Source organism: Aspergillus welwitschiae (assembly GCF_003344945.1).
Source record: "Aspergillus welwitschiae strain CBS 139.54b unplaced genomic scaffold BDQ94scaffold_12, whole genome shotgun sequence".
NCBI classification, from domain to species: Eukaryota; Fungi; Ascomycota; class Eurotiomycetes; order Eurotiales; family Aspergillaceae; genus Aspergillus; species Aspergillus welwitschiae.
Window position 1 is genome coordinate 139,142 of NW_020798706.1, and position 15,975 is coordinate 155,116.

At 53.7% G+C, this 15,975-nt stretch overlaps 9 protein-coding genes across 9 annotated transcripts; 4 read left to right on the top strand and 5 right to left on the bottom strand.

The window, feature by feature from the left end:
* Positions 1–60: 60 nt before the first annotated feature.
* On the bottom strand, positions 61–788 carry BDQ94DRAFT_18798 (phosphatase YCH1). Its single transcript, XM_026775173.1, has 2 exons — positions 555–788; positions 61–483 (listed from the first exon to the last, which is right to left on the bottom strand). Exons 1-2 carry the CDS (start codon positions 667–669, stop codon positions 173–175), a joined length of 426 nt encoding a protein of 141 aa, XP_026627385.1. The 5' UTR covers positions 670–788; the 3' UTR covers positions 61–172.
* A 130-nt stretch (positions 789–918) lies between these two features.
* Positions 919–2,044, top strand: BDQ94DRAFT_141340 (mitochondrial 37S ribosomal protein bS21m). The gene has a single exon (XM_026765803.1). The coding sequence runs from the start codon at positions 1,031–1,033 to the stop codon at positions 1,685–1,687; it is 657 nt and encodes a 218-aa protein (XP_026627386.1). The 5' UTR covers positions 919–1,030; the 3' UTR covers positions 1,688–2,044.
* BDQ94DRAFT_169325 (uncharacterized protein) lies at positions 1,931–3,155 on the bottom strand (the record flags this gene model as incomplete). The annotated part of the gene is made up of 3 exons (XM_026771267.1): positions 1,931–2,806; positions 2,881–2,896; positions 2,980–3,155. The coding sequence occupies 3 exons, from the start codon at positions 3,153–3,155 to the stop codon at positions 1,931–1,933; spliced, it is 1,068 nt and encodes a 355-aa protein (XP_026627387.1).
* Positions 3,156–3,371: 216 nt separating this feature from the next.
* BDQ94DRAFT_141342 (glucose-6-phosphate isomerase) lies at positions 3,372–5,630 on the bottom strand. The gene is made up of 3 exons (XM_026765804.1): positions 5,391–5,630; positions 4,773–5,294; positions 3,372–4,715 (listed from the first exon to the last, which is right to left on the bottom strand). The coding sequence occupies exons 2-3, from the start codon at positions 5,270–5,272 to the stop codon at positions 3,554–3,556; spliced, it is 1,662 nt and encodes a 553-aa protein (XP_026627388.1). The 5' UTR covers positions 5,273–5,294; positions 5,391–5,630; the 3' UTR covers positions 3,372–3,553.
* An 8-nt stretch (positions 5,631–5,638) lies between these two features.
* BDQ94DRAFT_141343 (uncharacterized protein) lies at positions 5,639–6,146 on the bottom strand. The gene has a single exon (XM_026765805.1). The coding sequence runs from the start codon at positions 5,986–5,988 to the stop codon at positions 5,752–5,754; it is 237 nt and encodes a 78-aa protein (XP_026627389.1). The 5' UTR covers positions 5,989–6,146; the 3' UTR covers positions 5,639–5,751.
* Positions 6,147–7,497: 1,351 nt separating this feature from the next.
* Positions 7,498–9,999, top strand: BDQ94DRAFT_141345 (uncharacterized protein; the record flags this gene model as incomplete). Its single annotated transcript, XM_026765806.1, has 4 exons — positions 7,498–7,501; positions 7,556–8,151; positions 8,199–9,722; positions 9,794–9,999. 4 exons carry the CDS (start codon positions 7,498–7,500, stop codon positions 9,884–9,886), a joined length of 2,217 nt encoding a protein of 738 aa, XP_026627390.1. The 3' UTR covers positions 9,887–9,999.
* A 310-nt stretch (positions 10,000–10,309) lies between these two features.
* Positions 10,310–12,157, top strand: BDQ94DRAFT_141346 (mandelate racemase/muconate lactonizing enzyme family protein). Its single transcript, XM_026765807.1, has 4 exons — positions 10,310–10,569; positions 10,636–10,740; positions 10,799–11,404; positions 11,468–12,157. Exons 1-4 carry the CDS (start codon positions 10,525–10,527, stop codon positions 12,068–12,070), a joined length of 1,359 nt encoding a protein of 452 aa, XP_026627391.1. The 5' UTR covers positions 10,310–10,524; the 3' UTR covers positions 12,071–12,157.
* Positions 12,158–12,173: 16 nt separating this feature from the next.
* tim21 lies at positions 12,174–13,546 on the bottom strand. Its single transcript, XM_026765808.1, has 5 exons — positions 13,010–13,546; positions 12,760–12,944; positions 12,638–12,692; positions 12,476–12,575; positions 12,174–12,411 (listed from the first exon to the last, which is right to left on the bottom strand). Exons 1-5 carry the CDS (start codon positions 13,316–13,318, stop codon positions 12,326–12,328), a joined length of 735 nt encoding a protein of 244 aa, XP_026627392.1. The 5' UTR covers positions 13,319–13,546; the 3' UTR covers positions 12,174–12,325.
* A 348-nt stretch (positions 13,547–13,894) lies between these two features.
* BDQ94DRAFT_141351 (ADP-ribosylation factor GTPase-activating protein) lies at positions 13,895–15,891 on the top strand. Its single transcript, XM_026765809.1, has 5 exons — positions 13,895–14,120; positions 14,209–14,344; positions 14,407–14,590; positions 14,649–15,343; positions 15,402–15,891. The coding sequence occupies exons 1-5, from the start codon at positions 14,055–14,057 to the stop codon at positions 15,758–15,760; spliced, it is 1,440 nt and encodes a 479-aa protein (XP_026627393.1). The 5' UTR covers positions 13,895–14,054; the 3' UTR covers positions 15,761–15,891.
* Positions 15,892–15,975: the final 84 nt, after the last annotated feature.

Sequence of the window (15,975 nt, forward strand, 5' to 3'; positions counted from 1 at the left end):
AACATCATGTATGATAAAATCTTATTCTTAAATGCGCCAACCATGCATGTATCTATCCCTCACTCTTCAACCGTCTATCCAACACAACCCAATCCACCAGTAAAAAGAACGAACAATAAAAAAAAGAAAAGGGTATCACCACCAAGCCAAAAACCCCCTAGAGAATGGAATACTAATACTCCCTCCAAATATCCTCTACATAAGCCTCCGTCAACCTCTCATCTGGCCCATAATTCTCCTGCCACTGCACGAAGCCACCCTCAAGCACAAACACCTCCTGCTTCTTACTCTCCTCCTCGCCGAGGACACGCTCGCGCTCCCTGGCATACCGCAGCGCGGCAGACGGCCCGCGCTGCTGGCTCAACGCGCAGTGGAAAACAACTTTCTCTTTGTCCGCCAGGGTGCGGATTAGTTCGGGGAGTCGGTAGTCTAGTGAGGAGCTGGGGACCCAGGTGGAGGTGGTGATGTGGCCGCCGACGTGGTCTGGGAAAAATTCGAATTAATAATGGGGTTGGGGTAAGTGGATGGAAGGATTTAGAGGTGGGTATACGCACCAGAGTCACGGACATCAATGATAGCGAGTTTGCTAGGCGTGGAGGTGGAGAGGAGGAGGGCTGAGAGGGCATCGCGGCTGATGCGGGGGAGGGTTGCGATGGTTATGGAGGACATTTTGGGTAGGTTTTGTATGAGGGTGGGTAGAAAATCAGGTAAAAATCAAGAGTAGGATAAAGGGTTTGTAGGTTCTACTTCTGCAGAACTACAGGTAGTGAAATTAAGTCCTTGATAGCTGATCGCTGTCCGTATACTACAGTCTGTCAAGCGGAGTCCACGGCGGAATCAACCACAGTCACGTGCCCGCAGATTTCCGATCCGCAACGCAACGGCGAGATTTATCCATATCCATCAATTCCCTCGACGCCTGTCCGCCTCGACCACAGCTTCCAGCCAGGACAGGACGGTGATACCCTGGGGAATACACATCTACAGCTACCAATTGATTAGGATTCAAAGAATCCTACCCACCATCACTATGGACATGCGCGCCCTATCCCGCAGCCTCCTCCGGTCGAGGCCAACAACATCGATCCTCTACAAGAACCAGCTCCCAGCAGCACGAATTGGCCTGCGCTTCTCCTCGGAATCTTCCTCCCCATCCAACAAGAACAACAACACCACACAATCCCCTGCCCGCCAAACACAACAACCCTCCTCTACCTCCACACCAACCCAAAAACCCACCGACTTCGACCAAATCCTCAACAAGCTCAACTTCAACAACACCAACACCACCGCCACTCCCACCCCCGCTGCTGCCTCCGGCACCACCACTACCCGCGCCTTCAACGACAGCCTCTCCCTCTCCCGCGCGGTAGGCCTCTCCGCCGAGACCGACAGCCTGCGGACCGCTACATCCCTGCGCAAGATCGATCTGAAGCTTGGTCCGACGCTGGGAAGACAGGTGACGGTTGAGCCGGAACGGGGGATGGATTTGCCTGCGGCGTTGAGGTCCCTGGGCACGGTTATCTCGCAGAATAAGATGAGGCAGTCGTTGGCGAAGCAGAAGTTTCATGTTAGGAAGGGTATGGTTAGGAAGCAGTTGCGCATGAAGCGGTGGAGGAACTTGTTCAAGTATTCGTTTGGGGCGACGGTTAAGAGGATTCAGAAGATTAGAGGGCAGGGGTGGTAGATTATTGTTATCCCCGGAGGGGTTTGTATAGAAGGGATGGGGTGGGATAAAAGGGTCATATTATTGTGTATTATACTATGTGTTTTGCTGCATGTCTTTGTGTTTTGATTGGTTTTATATGTGTCTTGAATCTACATGAATGGTAGTATATCTGCATCTTGCGTCTGCATCTGGCTTTTGTTTGTATCTCCGTCTACCCAGGCAAAGTCGTCAGCATCAATCATACATCTATATATACACTCATCAATCCCTCTTCCCACTCATATACCCTCCATACCCATACCCTCCTACACTACTACCACCACCAGTTCCTCCCACAGCAGCAGGCGAATACCCTCCATACCCATTCATCCTCACCCCATTCCCATTCGCCCCGAACCCCTTCCTACCACCACCACCACCAGTCACACCCAGAATTCCCTCTCCCCGTCCCCGTCCCCGTCCATACACCCTCTCCCAATAGACTGCCGCAACAGCCCCGATGGCCGCAGCAAACCCAAAGAACATCAACCTGGAGAACCAGCCCCCACAACTCCCCTCCTCCCCATACCCACCATCAGAAGAAGGCCACCCAATGCCCCTCCCTCCCTCCACCCACTTGACACTAAACCGAAACGTCAACGGCTCACCCCTCACAACCTTCGTCCCATGTCCCTCCGTCCAAGGCTCCCTCGCCCCACGATTATCAAACTCGGGCACACTGTACGCCGTGCCCGCAACAACATATCCCGGGTCCTTGCGCTTCTTCTTCTCCGTACTAGCCATGTTATGCACAAGCACGTTCATATCAGTCCATATGTGCAGATGGCTTAGCTGCAGAGTGCCCTGGATGGCGAAGGTGATGGGCGTGTAGGCTTGTTCGCCGGTGGCGTCAATGGTATCGATGATGTCGATGTCCGGAGAGGATGAAGAGAGAAGGGGCGCAGTGGGGACGCGACATGTCATGGGGACGTCCGAGTGGACGTAGTACTCTAGGAGATGGTAGAGTTCATCGGGGAGGGAGGCAATGGTGCATGTTAGAGTCTGTTCGGCGACGCCGTAGTGCAGAGATAAGGGCTGGGAGGTTTCGTTGCATGTTGGAAAGGGGATGTATTGGAGGTTGCCGAGGGGGTCGGTGATCTATTTTATCAGTATGATTTGTTAGTTGGTTTGAGGTTTTGGGGTTGGGGTCATTGTGGATGTGGGTGGCGTACGTGTTCGCCGGAGTCACTGTTGCCAATTGCGTTAGTACGTTGTTCTTTAAACAGACTATTGGGTGGGGTTATGAATGGAAAGAGAGGAGAGAGGCTTACATCGTCCGGTTCAGACATGTCACTGGCACAGCTTGGCCATAAGTGTAGCCTGGATTTGCTGTTGCGCGTTGCTCGTTGCTGGATCTCCCCGCTGCGGTGGATGTGTGGAGGAAGAGGAGACTCAATAGTCCATAGTGATAGATCCGATGGAGGGGTGCCCTTTCAGGAACGGGCATTATGAATAATAGGAGAAATAAATAATTGATTTTGAGCTCTCGCCGGCCAGCGCAATGGATTTTCGCGCGCTGACGAGGTAGGAGGTGGGTTTTGATGGTCAGGAGAAGCGGCGTGGTCGGCGCCGCGGTAAGGAGACGGACCCTTTTTGGTTTCCGCTGTGACGACTTGGAGTCTATTTGGACTGCATGTTCAATGCGAGCTTGCTACGTTGATGCCCGTGGATTTAATGCTACTGACTGCGCGTCTACATCTTTGCTTTATGACGTTCTTTACTGTCTACGGTCAACATGCCCAACAGTAGCTCATTGCTAACTCATAATTAAGGATGACACTCGTGGCTTCATCAAAATGACTATGTACTCTTTTTGCTTAATCAATCCCTTTTCGTATCCAAAATTTACGCCAGGTTGGCCTTCTTCTTGAAGGCAAGCAGCAGACCGCTGGTCGACGCATCGTGGTCCGAGCCGGCATCCGCGGTCTCCAACTCCTTCTGGATCTTCTTGGCAAGCACCTTGCCCAGCTCCACACCCCACTGGTCGAAGGAGTTGATGTTCCAGATGGCACCCTCGGTGAAGGTGAGGTGCTCGTAGTAGGTAATCAAAGCTCCCAGAGTGGAGGGGGTGATCTTCTGGGCCAGGATGGAGGTCGTCGGGCGGTTGCCCAGGAAGGTCTTGTGAGAGACCAGGTTCTCAGGGGCACCCTCGGCCTTGACCTGCTCAGGGGTCTTTCCGACCATCAGAGCCTCAGACTGGGCCAGGAAGTTGGAAGCCAGCATGCGCTGGTGCTTGCCACCCTCAACGGGGTTGTGCGACTCGGCGGCCATGATGAAGTCGGAGGGGATGAGCTTGGTACCCTGGTGCAACAGCTGGAAGAAGCTGTGCTGGGCGTTGGTGGCGGGCTCACCGAAGAGGATGGGGCCGGTGGTGTACTTGACATACTCGCCGGTGCGGGTGATGGCCTTGCCGTTACTCTCCATGGAGAGCTGCTGCAGGTAGGCAGGGAAACGGTGCAGGTACTGGTCGAAGGGGGCCACCAGGTGGGTCTGGGCACCGAAGAAGTCGCTGTACCACACGCTCAGCAGACCACCGAGGACGGGAATGTTCTGCTCCAGAGGAGCCTCACGGAAGTGCTTGTCCATGGCGTGAGCACCGGCCAAGAACTGGTGGAAGTTGTCGTAACCGATGTACAGAGCGACGGACAGGCCGATGGCGCTCCAGACGGAGTAACGACCACCCACCCAGGAATCGAAACCGAACATGTTCTTCTTGTCAATGCCGAACTTGGTGACCTCCTCCTCGTTGGTGGACAGGGCCACGAAGTGCTTGGCAATGTGAGAGTCCTCCTTGGCAGTCTCGAGGAACCACTTCTTCGCCGTGTTGGCGTTGGTGGTGGTCTCTGCGGTGGTGAAGGTCTTGGAAGCGATCAGGAAGAGAGTGGTCTCGGGGTTGGAGTTCTTGAGGGCCTCAGCGATGTGGGTGCCATCAATGTTGGAGACGAAGTGCAGCTTCATGTCGGGGGCACCGTAGGGCTTCAGAGCCTCGGTCACCATGACGGGACCACTAGTTGTAAGGTTAGTAACGACATTCGGCTTTCATAGCGTCAATTGACCGACTTACAGGTCGGAACCACCGATACCGATGTTGATGACGGTGTCGATCTTCTTGCCAGTGTAACCCTTCCACTCACCACTGCGCACCTGCTCAGTGAACTCCTTCATGTGCTCCAGAACGGCGTTGACGTCCTCAACGACGCTCTTTCCGTTGACCTGCATGGGCTCGTTGGAGACATTGCGCAGGGCGGCGTGGTAGACGGCACGGTCTTCGGTGAAGTTGATGTGCTCACCCTTGAACATGGCATCACGGAGCTCCTCGACATTGGCTTCCTTGGCCAGCTTGACCAGCAGAGCCAGAGTCTCCTCGGTGAGGAAGTTCTTGGAGAAGTCGAAGAGGACCTCGGAGTTGTCGACGGTGTTCTTGAAGGTGCGGCTGAACTTCTCGAAGCGCTGGGGGTCCTTCTGGAAGCAGTCCTTGAGGACAATGTTGCGTCCGACGGAGTTGTGGTGCTCCTGGAGCTCCTTCCAGGCGGAGAGTTCGGTGGCCTGCGAGAAGCTGGGCATTGTGGTGGATGGGTATAGAGCTCTGACCGAAGACGGGAAAGTGTTAGCGCGGGGCACAAACAGAGGGGGACTGGTGAAGACGAAGCTGAGATGGAGCTGGGATAGGGCAGATGCTCACCTTAAACTTAAAAACAGATGAAACTCGGAGGGAATGAAGAAGAAAGCAGCGAAAGGGAAGAGGGGTAGCCGGGAAGAATTGAAGGGGAAGAAGAATAGTAATTAGAGAGCGGGAGTCGCGGAGGGGAGAGGAGAGCAACAAGAGCAGAGACAAGACAAGGTATGTCGTCAACCGGCGTGTTGGGGTCCGTAGGAGGGGCTGCCGTGGGGCATCCACCAGAACCAGCAAAGTGACGCAGATTCATTCCCCCGGTGGGCGCCTTTCGATTTGTCCTTGCCAGAAACCTCTGCCGGTCAGCTGAACGTTTATTTCCGTTGCTAAAACACTGTCTTGCATTGATCCTGTTTGTCATCACTTTCTTCTAGACTTCTACACCTTGTTGGTGGCCACCACCCCCCGGGAAGCCATCAGTATACCCTCGCAATCGGAAACTTCTGTCAACCCTTGTAGTCTCGCAGCAGTGGTTCTCGGCGACATTATTGTCTGTTTCACCGGCCGCATCGTCATGGGAAGCTTCATCATCATCATGCTTGACCCGGCTCCACCAAGACAGTTCTAGCCATTCTGCCCCAGGGTGAATCACAATAGCCGGTTTCATGGTCACACCGGGCACGCAGTGCCATCCTGCGTTATCAGGACAGAAGGCCACACCCCAATAGTAGTAGAGATAGCATTAGCTACAAAGGTATGTATGTCACTGACAGTCCCTCGGAAAAAGGTCGCCATGTTATTGTCAACCCCCACGTCCTGTCTTCCAGATCGTCTATCGAAGGCTCGGGAGCTTCGGTCGAGATCGTTCCATACTTTCCCTTTTAACCGGTTGCGTTTACTGCTGTACCTCTACCGATGTCTCCATTCTACCCCTTATATTTTTTTTTACCCCTGGATTCAATTAGATATTGTTCTGTCGTAATCATAGCTCACTTCTTCTCTAATTGCTGGCTCTGCAAATAACCAACGTTCCTCTGATGATTTAACGGCCAGTGGAATTCGAAACTGGCCCATTCGATTAGGTAAAGGGCAACACGATGACAAGTATTACGTCTAGATCCGAAGGGAGGCTATGAACAGGAAAGTGTCCCTAATGGGACTGCTGTATCATTGTCCTGATCCGAGATTCAATGCAACGGTCATAGGTGGACAACTTCGAAGCTGGAGATCCTTATTGGCATTCACATGCAGTAGGCTGTTCGATGCTGCATAAGCTTGAAGAGGCTCTGTCAAATAATAAAATCTTCCTTCGCGAACAATTCCTGCTGCGCCTTATGAACCATCAGCCATTGCAACAATTTGTGCTGCATAGAGTAGCTGCTTGTCGTGACTGCGGATATTGTCACCCCTTCCCTAGGCTACTGGCAGGGGAGTCTCCGACACTGTCGAGTGAGGCTCTGCTGAATATATGTGATAATATTTTTGCAGGAAATAATCAGATAGAGGCAGTATCATAGGGAGTAGACCTGAAACATCATTTTCTAAAGGGCAAGGCTATTAAGCTATGCTGGCAGGAACAACTTGGAGTGCTGATGCCTAGCACCTTGGACTTCTCGTGCAAACTTAAAACGTAGAATGACTTCCACATTAGACAGAAGGAATCACAAGTAATACTTCATTGCACAATTGTAGAGCGTACTGTTTACCAATGACTGCTGGGTGATAGAACAGCACGGATAAGGCGAGCGGAAGAACTGCTGGGCTGCCAAGATCAGTCCGCACGGGCCACCTGGTTCTTCTCGAACTGCGATTCCGCCGCAGCTCGCGATCTTCTTCATCTGCTCAAACGTCTCTTCCCCGCCGATCAGACGAGGATTACGCTCTCTTATACGGGCGAATCTTTAATCTGAACCGAGTCAACTTTTGATATAACCCCCCTTTCTCTAATTCCACGACTACTCAGATTTTTCCGGTACCTGGGGACGTCTTTGATCAATCGCTATTGAAGCTGCGATTCCGTCGCAATGTATAATCCTTACCAGCGTACGTCTCTCACCTCGTTGAATGGCATTCTTTGCACCCTTACGGACATGAAAAATGTATTCTAACTTCTATAGCTCCCGGTCTCTATGGCAGGCCTCCAGACTTTGGCGCCTATCCTGGTGCGCCCCCGGGCATGGGTGAGTCCATCACTTCTTCGATACCCCATTTGCTATCTGTTACTAACTTTATAGCTCCTCCTCCCGGTATGGTAGCCCCCGGAACCACTCCGCCCCCTGGGATGCAGTCAGCAAACGCCCAACAGCCTGGTCGACCGGCAGGCTTCCCTCCCAACTTCCAACCCCCTCCGAACATGCCCAACATCAACTTCTCCGCCCCCGTCATTCGACTTGGTACGTCCGGACCGAAATCTGCCACTCCAGATACGAGCAAGGAACGCGGTAGTGAGGCCCCGGGAAGACGGGCAGGTCTGGGTTCGACCAGTTTGGAATCCCAGCGTCAGAACGTTCGGGATGCGATGATGCAGCTGCAGCCCCCTACGCGCGAGGAAATTGTGCGGACTCTCTTCGTTGGTGGAATTACTGAGGGCGTTGGTGGCGATGAGGGTGTGGAGAAGATCCTCCGTTCGGCCGGCAATCTCAGGCGCTGGATCCGCGCTACGGATGCGGACGAAAAGCCATGCAAGTTCGGTTTCGCAGAGTACGAGGACCCCGAAAGTCTAGGTACCGCGGTGGAAGTGCTAAAGGACGTGCAAGTGCCTGTGAAGAGACAGACACCGTCCGAAGGCGATGACAAGGAAGAGCGTGAGGTGGAGAAGAGCACACTACTGGTATGCCAGACCCTGGATTTTAGACATGACTATGCTAATTAGATCAGGTTGTCGTCGATGAAAGCTCCTTGACTTATCTGGAGCAGTACGAAGCCACCAGAGGCGAGCAAGACCCTGCTGAGCGCCAGTCGCGGTTAGATGCTGCACGCAGTACTCTTGCGAACGTCCTGTCTGACTTGTGCCATCCTACCTCCCCCACTCAAAAGGAAGATGTCTCAGCAATCGATCGTGAGGGAGACACCGCCATGAAGGATTCAGAAGGCCAGGCCGACGGTACGGGAGCGGAGGTTGTTACCATTCCCATCACAGTCGAAGATGAACTTTCCGATATTCCTCCCGAGATGAGAGAGACCGTCGCCAAAGAGATCGCCGCTTTCCGTGAGCGCAGCAACCGTCGGGATATTGAGCGTTTGAAGAGGGAGGAAGAGATCGAGTCTATGGAGAGAGCCCGTAATGCAGGCACACGGTTCAACCGACTGGCATCCCCTCCGCCTTCCGCCCCGAGTGGACCTGCTGCCGGTGCCAATGGAGTCCCGCTGGGCCCTCGGGATCGCAGCGTGTCTACCGCGCCTTCTGGCCCCAAGGGCTTTGGCGTGCAGGTTCCTAAAGACTACCAAAAGGGTGTGTCTTTCGTCAACGGTGGTTCTATAAACGGGGCTACTACTGTTTACATTGATCGTGAGGAAGAAGAATCAGATGCTAGCGATGAGGAGCTGGAGCGTCGCCGTCAGGAGAAGAAGGAAGCGGAGCTCGAGAAGCAGTTCCTCGATCAGGAACGACGCTGGCTGAACCGCGAACGCAGTCGAACTGCTGCTTTGGAGCGTGAAAAGAAGAGAGACAAGGAAGAGGAGGCCAAGATGCAGGAAGTTCGTGAGGAAATGGACAAGCGGTACAGAGACTGGAACGACGATAACGAGGCTGCGCGTAAGGTGGACGACTACTATGCCGACCGCGGTGCATGGCTACGTAGCCGGGCAGGATTCCGAGCCCGCGAGATCAGCATGGACGAGGCAGACCGTGCGGCGGAAGAACGCGAACGGGCCCGGTCTGTCCAGCAACGGGAGCAGGCCCGTGGTATGGCCGACGACTTCCTTGCGCGCCAGGCGGAAGAGCTGGAAACTCGGAACCAGGCCCCTCGGGAACCGCAGCGCTTCAAGCTCTCTCTCGGAGCTGCGGCACAGAAGGCCCAGGCTGCTACATCCCGTCGGACGGTGGCCGAGGTGGAAGGCCTGCTGGAGGACGAGGAGGAGCCTCAGGCCACGGCCCGACGACCCCTTATCCCGATCAAGTTCGACAGTGCCGCCGAAGCGGCCGGTCTCTCCGACGAGGAGCGGGCGCAAGCAGCCCGGCAACTGGCCGCGGAGATCCCGACGGACAAGGAGGGACTCTGGGGCTGGGAGGTCAAGTGGGAGTTTGTGGACGAAACGGTGGTCAGCGAGCAACTCAAGCCGTTCGTCGAGAAGAAGATTGTGGAGTACTTGGGAGTCCAGGAGCAGATGCTTGTGGACGTGGTGGAAGAACATGTTCGCAAGCATGGTCATCCCCAGGAGCTGGTGGAGCAGCTGGAGGAGGTAAGCTCAATCTGCAATTTACTGCTGTTTTTACTTGTCTGTCTAGATATCATGCTAACTCTTTTACTTAGGCGCTCGACGAAGAAGCCGAGGTGCTGGTCCGCAAGCTGTGGCGGATGATCATTTTCTTCTCGGAGAGCGAGAAGCGAGGTCTTTCGGGATAAATAGTGTATATGTGCTGTTGGGGTTCAGCATCACACGAACGCTGTCTCTACACCCATGCATTCCGAAGATTGATTGTCTGTACCTAACGCCAGCGATAGTGATTGAATCGATATCCGCTCCTAGGAGCAACTGTATCTTCTCTTGTACCTCAGTCCAGTCCCTTATCACCCTCATGTAAATCGCGCAAATGACCAAGTCATTTCTGCCGGTAGAAACCCTGCAGACGTTTATAAGACGCGGATTTATTCTGGCCGGGCAGCGCTGGCCTCTGACTGGCGGAGAAACCCAACCCACGCGCTGGAGCAATTCCTCCGCCAATGAGGGGAAGTTCCCCACACTGCGTGGAGGGGGAGGGGTGGCTGCCCGCCTTGTATAAGTAACTTCCCCAGCCCAGTTTCACTTCTGGTCGCTTCAGTTTTGTCGTCGTTCTTCTCAATTGTCTTTCGCTTCTTTGCAGCTGTCTTCTGTAGCATCCAATTGCTTCGTTTTGCGTGGTAATAGCCTGTGTTGACAGCCCGGAGCTTATACTGTGTCTGCCGACGGCCCCGCATTGCAACTAGATTGCGATTACCTGGAAAGACATCTCTTTCCAACTCCAATTCCTTTTCAGATCAATTGAACAGAAACAACCGACACCATGGTCAAGATCACAAGTTTCACCACGAGGGACGTGAGGTTTCCCGTAAGTCGCGCACCTATCCTCTCAAGTTCACCCATGTATCTTGCATACCTGCTCACCAAATGACAGACCTCCCTCGATAAGACCGGCTCAGATGCCATGAACGCTGCAGGCGACTACTCCTCCGCCTACTGCATCATCTACACTGACTCCGACTACACCGGCCACGGCATGGTACGCACATGACCAACCCTACCTCCACCTTCTCAGAAACATTCACTAACAACCCTAGACCTTCACCATCGGCCGCGGCAATGAAATCGTCTGCTCCGCCATCTCCCTCCTCGCTCCCCTCGTGGTCGGCAAAGACCTTGACGAACTTACCGCCGACTGGGGCAAGACCTGGCGCTACCTCGTCTCCGACAGCCAACTGCGCTGGATCGGACCCGAGAAGGGTGTCATCCACCTGGCCCTTGGTGCCGTCGTCAACGCTCTCTGGGATCTCTGGGCCAAGACCCTGAACAAGCCTGTCTGGCGCATTGTCGCGGACATGACCCCCGAGGAGTTTGTTCGCTGCATTGACTTCCGCTACATCACGGACGCCATTACACCCGAGGAGGCAATTGCCCTCCTCAAGGAGGTCGAGGCCGGCAAGCAGGACCGTATCAAGGAGGCAGAGCAGAGCCAGGCTGTACCGGCCTACACCACCAGTGCGGGTTGGCTGGGATACAGTGAGGAAAAGCTGAAGGTCCTTCTCAAGGAGAGCGTCGAGCAGGGATACAAGCACTTTAAGCTGAAGGTTGGCGGAAACGTCGAGGAAGACCGGAGGAGGCTGGCTATTGCTCGTGAAGCTATTGGTTATGACAAGGGCAACATTCTTATGGTTGATGCCAACCAGGTACCTACCTCCCCACTTCCATCCCTACCACCCACAATGCTAACACCTCATGTGAAAAAACAGGTCTGGTCCGTCCCCGAAGCCATCACCTGGATGCAACAACTCGCCGAATTCAAGCCTTGGTTCATCGAAGAGCCCACCTCCCCCGACGACATCCTCGGCCACGCCGCCATCAAGAAGGCCCTCCAAGACACCCCCTACGGCCCCATCGGCGTCGCCACCGGCGAAATGTGCCAGAACCGCGTTGTCTTCAAGCAGCTCCTGCAGGCAGGAGCCCTGACCGTCCTGCAAGCCGATGCCTGCCGTGTCGGCGGTGTCAATGAAGTTCTGGCCATCTTGCTGCTTGCGCGCAAGTTCGGCGTGCCGATTGTGCCACACTCCGGTGGTGTCGGGTTGCCTGAGTACACTCAGCATCTGAGCACGATCGACTACGTGGTGGTCAGTGGAAAGAAGAGTGTGTTGGAGTATGTGGATCACTTGCACGAGCACTTCGTGCACCCGTCTAGTGTCAAGGATGGATACTATGTTACTCCGATGGAGCCGGGGTATAGTGTTGAGATGAAGGCGGAGAGCATGGATGCGTTTTCGTTCCCTGGTGAGGAGGGCAAGAGTTGGTGGAGGTCGGAGGAGGCGAAGACCATTCTGGAGGGGCCCCGGATAGTATAGTGGGGAGATAAAAAAATATGTGTTGTATATATGTGATATGAGTTTTGTTTTTATATGATGTTTAAAATTTATGAGATGCATGCATTACATTGGTTATGTGGGGTATTATGAAACAAGGTCGCCAGTATCGACCTGTCTGGATTCAGTTCTCCTATGGTATATTTTACACTCATAATCGGTTCACGTATATAATACAGTATTCATATCCGGGAACACCGCAATCCCTTCGGTGCCGATCCAGATGGTGCTTCCCATCTACCGCCACTTAATACCAAAGATCTTCAGTGCTTGCCCAACGCCAGGCTTCTCGCGCGCTTCTTCAAGCACAACTCGGGAATGTCCTACACAAGTCAGTCCAACCCCAAGGATAACCGAAGCAAAGGGTGCTATATGGATCAAACTAACCCGGCACTTCCAAAGCAAGAAGCTGATACTCCCAGTGATGCTCATTCAACGGCTTCATCATGTGCACAAACACGGTTCCGGAATTAAGAGGACCTTCGACCTATACCACCAACCAATCAGTATACCACACACAACCCAGAGGAAGAAGAGAGCATCGCATACGTGGAAGTTCATCTTCAGGTGTTCCCGACCCACTCTGTCCTGATAGACAGACGTCCTATATCCCAGTCAGCATCACCCCGTTCCCTCACACCAGTAGACAATGGCAAAGAAAATTAACGTACGCAATAGGCCTATTCCTCGCCCATCTACTCCACGTATTCTCCCCATAAGCCTTGATCTCCCTCCGATCACCCAGGAGGTTCGTACACCGAACATCATCCTTGATGCGCTCGACAGCTTTTTCAAACTGCCATGTCTTGCTATTCGGGGAAAAGACCTCCGTGAAGAGAAGGTAGAAGACCCCGCCCTACTCAATAACACACATCAGCAATCACACCCCAACGGTCCGGATTATATATAGCTTGAACGAACCGTCAAAACCGCCCCCGCAATAATCACCACGAAATTCACCGACTGCTGCGTCGCCCTCGCAACTTTCTCCCTCCCGCTCAATTCTCCCCACTCGTATCGTCCATCGTCCGATAGAACAGTCACGTTTCGCCGTTTCGGGGCGGCGCCTTGCGTTGTGGCATATTTTCGTACTAGTGATGATGATGCTGTTGTTCCTGTGATTGTTGTTGTGCTGCGGGGAAGAAGACCGATGTGTTGTAGTTGTAGCCGGCGCAAAGCGGCACGGTTACTAGTAGGTCGTAGTAGGTAGGGCGCTGCTGATGGAAGCATTGTCGGTGTTGCTGTGTTGATTGTCGTCCGTTGTATTAGGTGTTATTAACCATTACCCAATATGTCGTCCGCGTCGAACCCAGCTGTTGATCACCGCAGTAAATTGATTTGATGGTGAGGTAGTTTCCATAAAATTATTGTCGGATGGGACTTTAGCAGAGAGCCGTGGATGATGGGCGTGTGGGGAATGGAGTGGGTCACGTGTTAATCCACTTCCGGCGGTGTTTCAGCCGCTGATGTTTGCAAAGTTTCGGGTATGGTTGGAGTGGGTGGGTGTATTTGTAGTACAGGAGGGGAGGGAGGGTCAGGGACCAGGACGGTTTTCTATTGTTAAGACTATTAGTTCTCGAGGATTAATGTCTGACATGGTATGTATATTGACTTATTAGATGAGATAGAGTATTATGATAGAGCCAGAATAATACTTCATAGTTCATTTTCAATTGCAATGGCAGCGTGAATATTCTCGCCACTAGCGCTGTTCTAGATGTGCCACCCCCGAAATCCAGACCTGAAGTTTAAAAATACCGGATCATCCTGCAAATCTGGCAGGGTCACAAAACGGGGCACTTCCAATCCCAATCCGACCACGTTCGCTCTCCCGCTTCGCTTTTCGGATCTCCCTCTCCCTCTCTCTCCCTCCCCGACCTCTCCGTGTGTCATAATCCTATTCCGCCTGCTGGCCCGTTCCTCTTCCTCTTCCTGGGGTCCATTCTATCATATTCAATCCGCCATCATGAGTGCCTCCAAAACGGAGTCTCAGAAGATCTTTGAGAAGCTAAAACTCAAGCCCGCAAACAAGGCGCGCAGTGCCCCTCCCCGCCAGACTTATTATTATCACTATTACACCGACCAGCCATTCTGACTCTTGCTTTTTTTTCCCTCCACAGATCTGCTTCGATTGCGGCTCCAAGAACCCAACATGGTCGTCCGTGCCTTTCGGTATCTACCTGTGCCTTGACTGCTCGGCCAACCACCGTAACCTGGGCGTGCACATCTCCTTCGTCCGCTCCACCAACCTCGACCGTATGCTGCATCGCATCTCCTCCTGACTTCACTGCCCGTTAGTGCTAATGTGATACTTGCAGAATGGCAATGGGAACAGCTCCGGGTTATGAAGGTCGGCGGTAACGAGTCCGCTACCAAGTACTTCCAATCGCACGGCGGCTCTGCCGCTCTCGCTAGCAAGGACGTCAAAGTCAAGTACACCTGCAATGCCGCCGTCAAGTACAAGGAAGAGCTCAAGAGACGCGCGGCGCAGGATGCGCAACAGTTAGTGGTCCCGGGTGTTCTGAATACTTATAGGTCTAATGGTTCATGTTACGCATAGGTACCCCGAAGAGGTTGTGATTACCGATATCCCCGCTGGCACTCCGTCCAACGGCTCTAGTACCCCCGCCGCTGAGGATGACGACTTCTTCTCCTCCTGGGACAAGCCTTCCATCAAGCGCCCCAGCAACCCCCCTTCCCGTACCGGCACCCCTCCGGTTGTCAGCCGCACTGGCTCGCCCTTCCTGAACTCCGGCGCAAACGGTTCCCGCTCCAAGTCGCCTTTGTCCGCTTCCGACAAGGACAGCTCTTTGCCTGCCCCTACTGCCATCCGGGCCAGCGCTGCTGTTCGTAAGACACCCTCGACCACCACTGCGAAGAAGGGCAGCGTGTTGGGCGCCAAGAAGGCCCCCAAGCTGGGGGCTAAGAAGATCGGTGCCGCGGAAATCATCGATTTCGATGAGGCTGAGAGAAAGGCCAAGGAGGAGGCTGAGCGCATTGAGAAGCTGGGCTATGACCCTGAAGCCGAGCAGGCTGAGGCTGATGCTAAGGCTAAGACGACCACCGCTGCCACGACGATCGCCTCGCCCACTCCTATCAGCCCTAGCAAGAACACCCAAGAACGCAGTTCGGGTGATGTGGAGCGTCTTGGCATGGGAATTGGAAGACTCGGATTTGGACAGACTGTCAGCGCGAAGCCGGCTGCCCCGAAGAAGCTGGGCTTCGGTGCTGTTGCCCCTCGGTCTGCAGCTGATGGTATGCAGACTTTGCTATCCTATTCAGTGGTTTGAATCATGGCTAACAATGTCTACAGAGGAAGAGCTGAAGCAGGCCAAGTCTCGCTTCGGTAGCCAGAAGGGTATTTCTTCCGACGAGTTTTTCGGACGCGATCGCTTCGACCCCAATGCCCAGGCTGAGGCCAAGGAGCGCCTTCGTCAATTCGACGGCGCTCAGGCTATCTCGAGCAACTCCTACTTTGGACGTCCTGAGGACGATCTTCCTGTTGCTGATGATACCTATGGTGATCTTGAAAATGCTGCCAAGGACTTTGTGCGTCGGTTCGGTATCACCGCGGGCGATGACCTTGAGAACCTGACGCAGCTCGTCGGGGAGGGTGCAACCAAGCTGCAAGGTCAGTATGCCCCCTTCATCTTCATGCCGGACTCTTACTAACAGGATATTCAGGCGCTATACGCAGCTACCTGAACAGCTAAATATGTGCGCGACAACTCTCTGATAATCTTTCGATTCTTACCTCCGGCTTATCCTGACCCTTGTTAGCCAGCTTTCTCCTCGATCTCCTTCATCTGTGGCGTTTCTGTCTCCTTCTATTCCCCTGATTAGTACCCTCATAAACAGAACCTTTCCAACACATGGCTGGCGCGGTG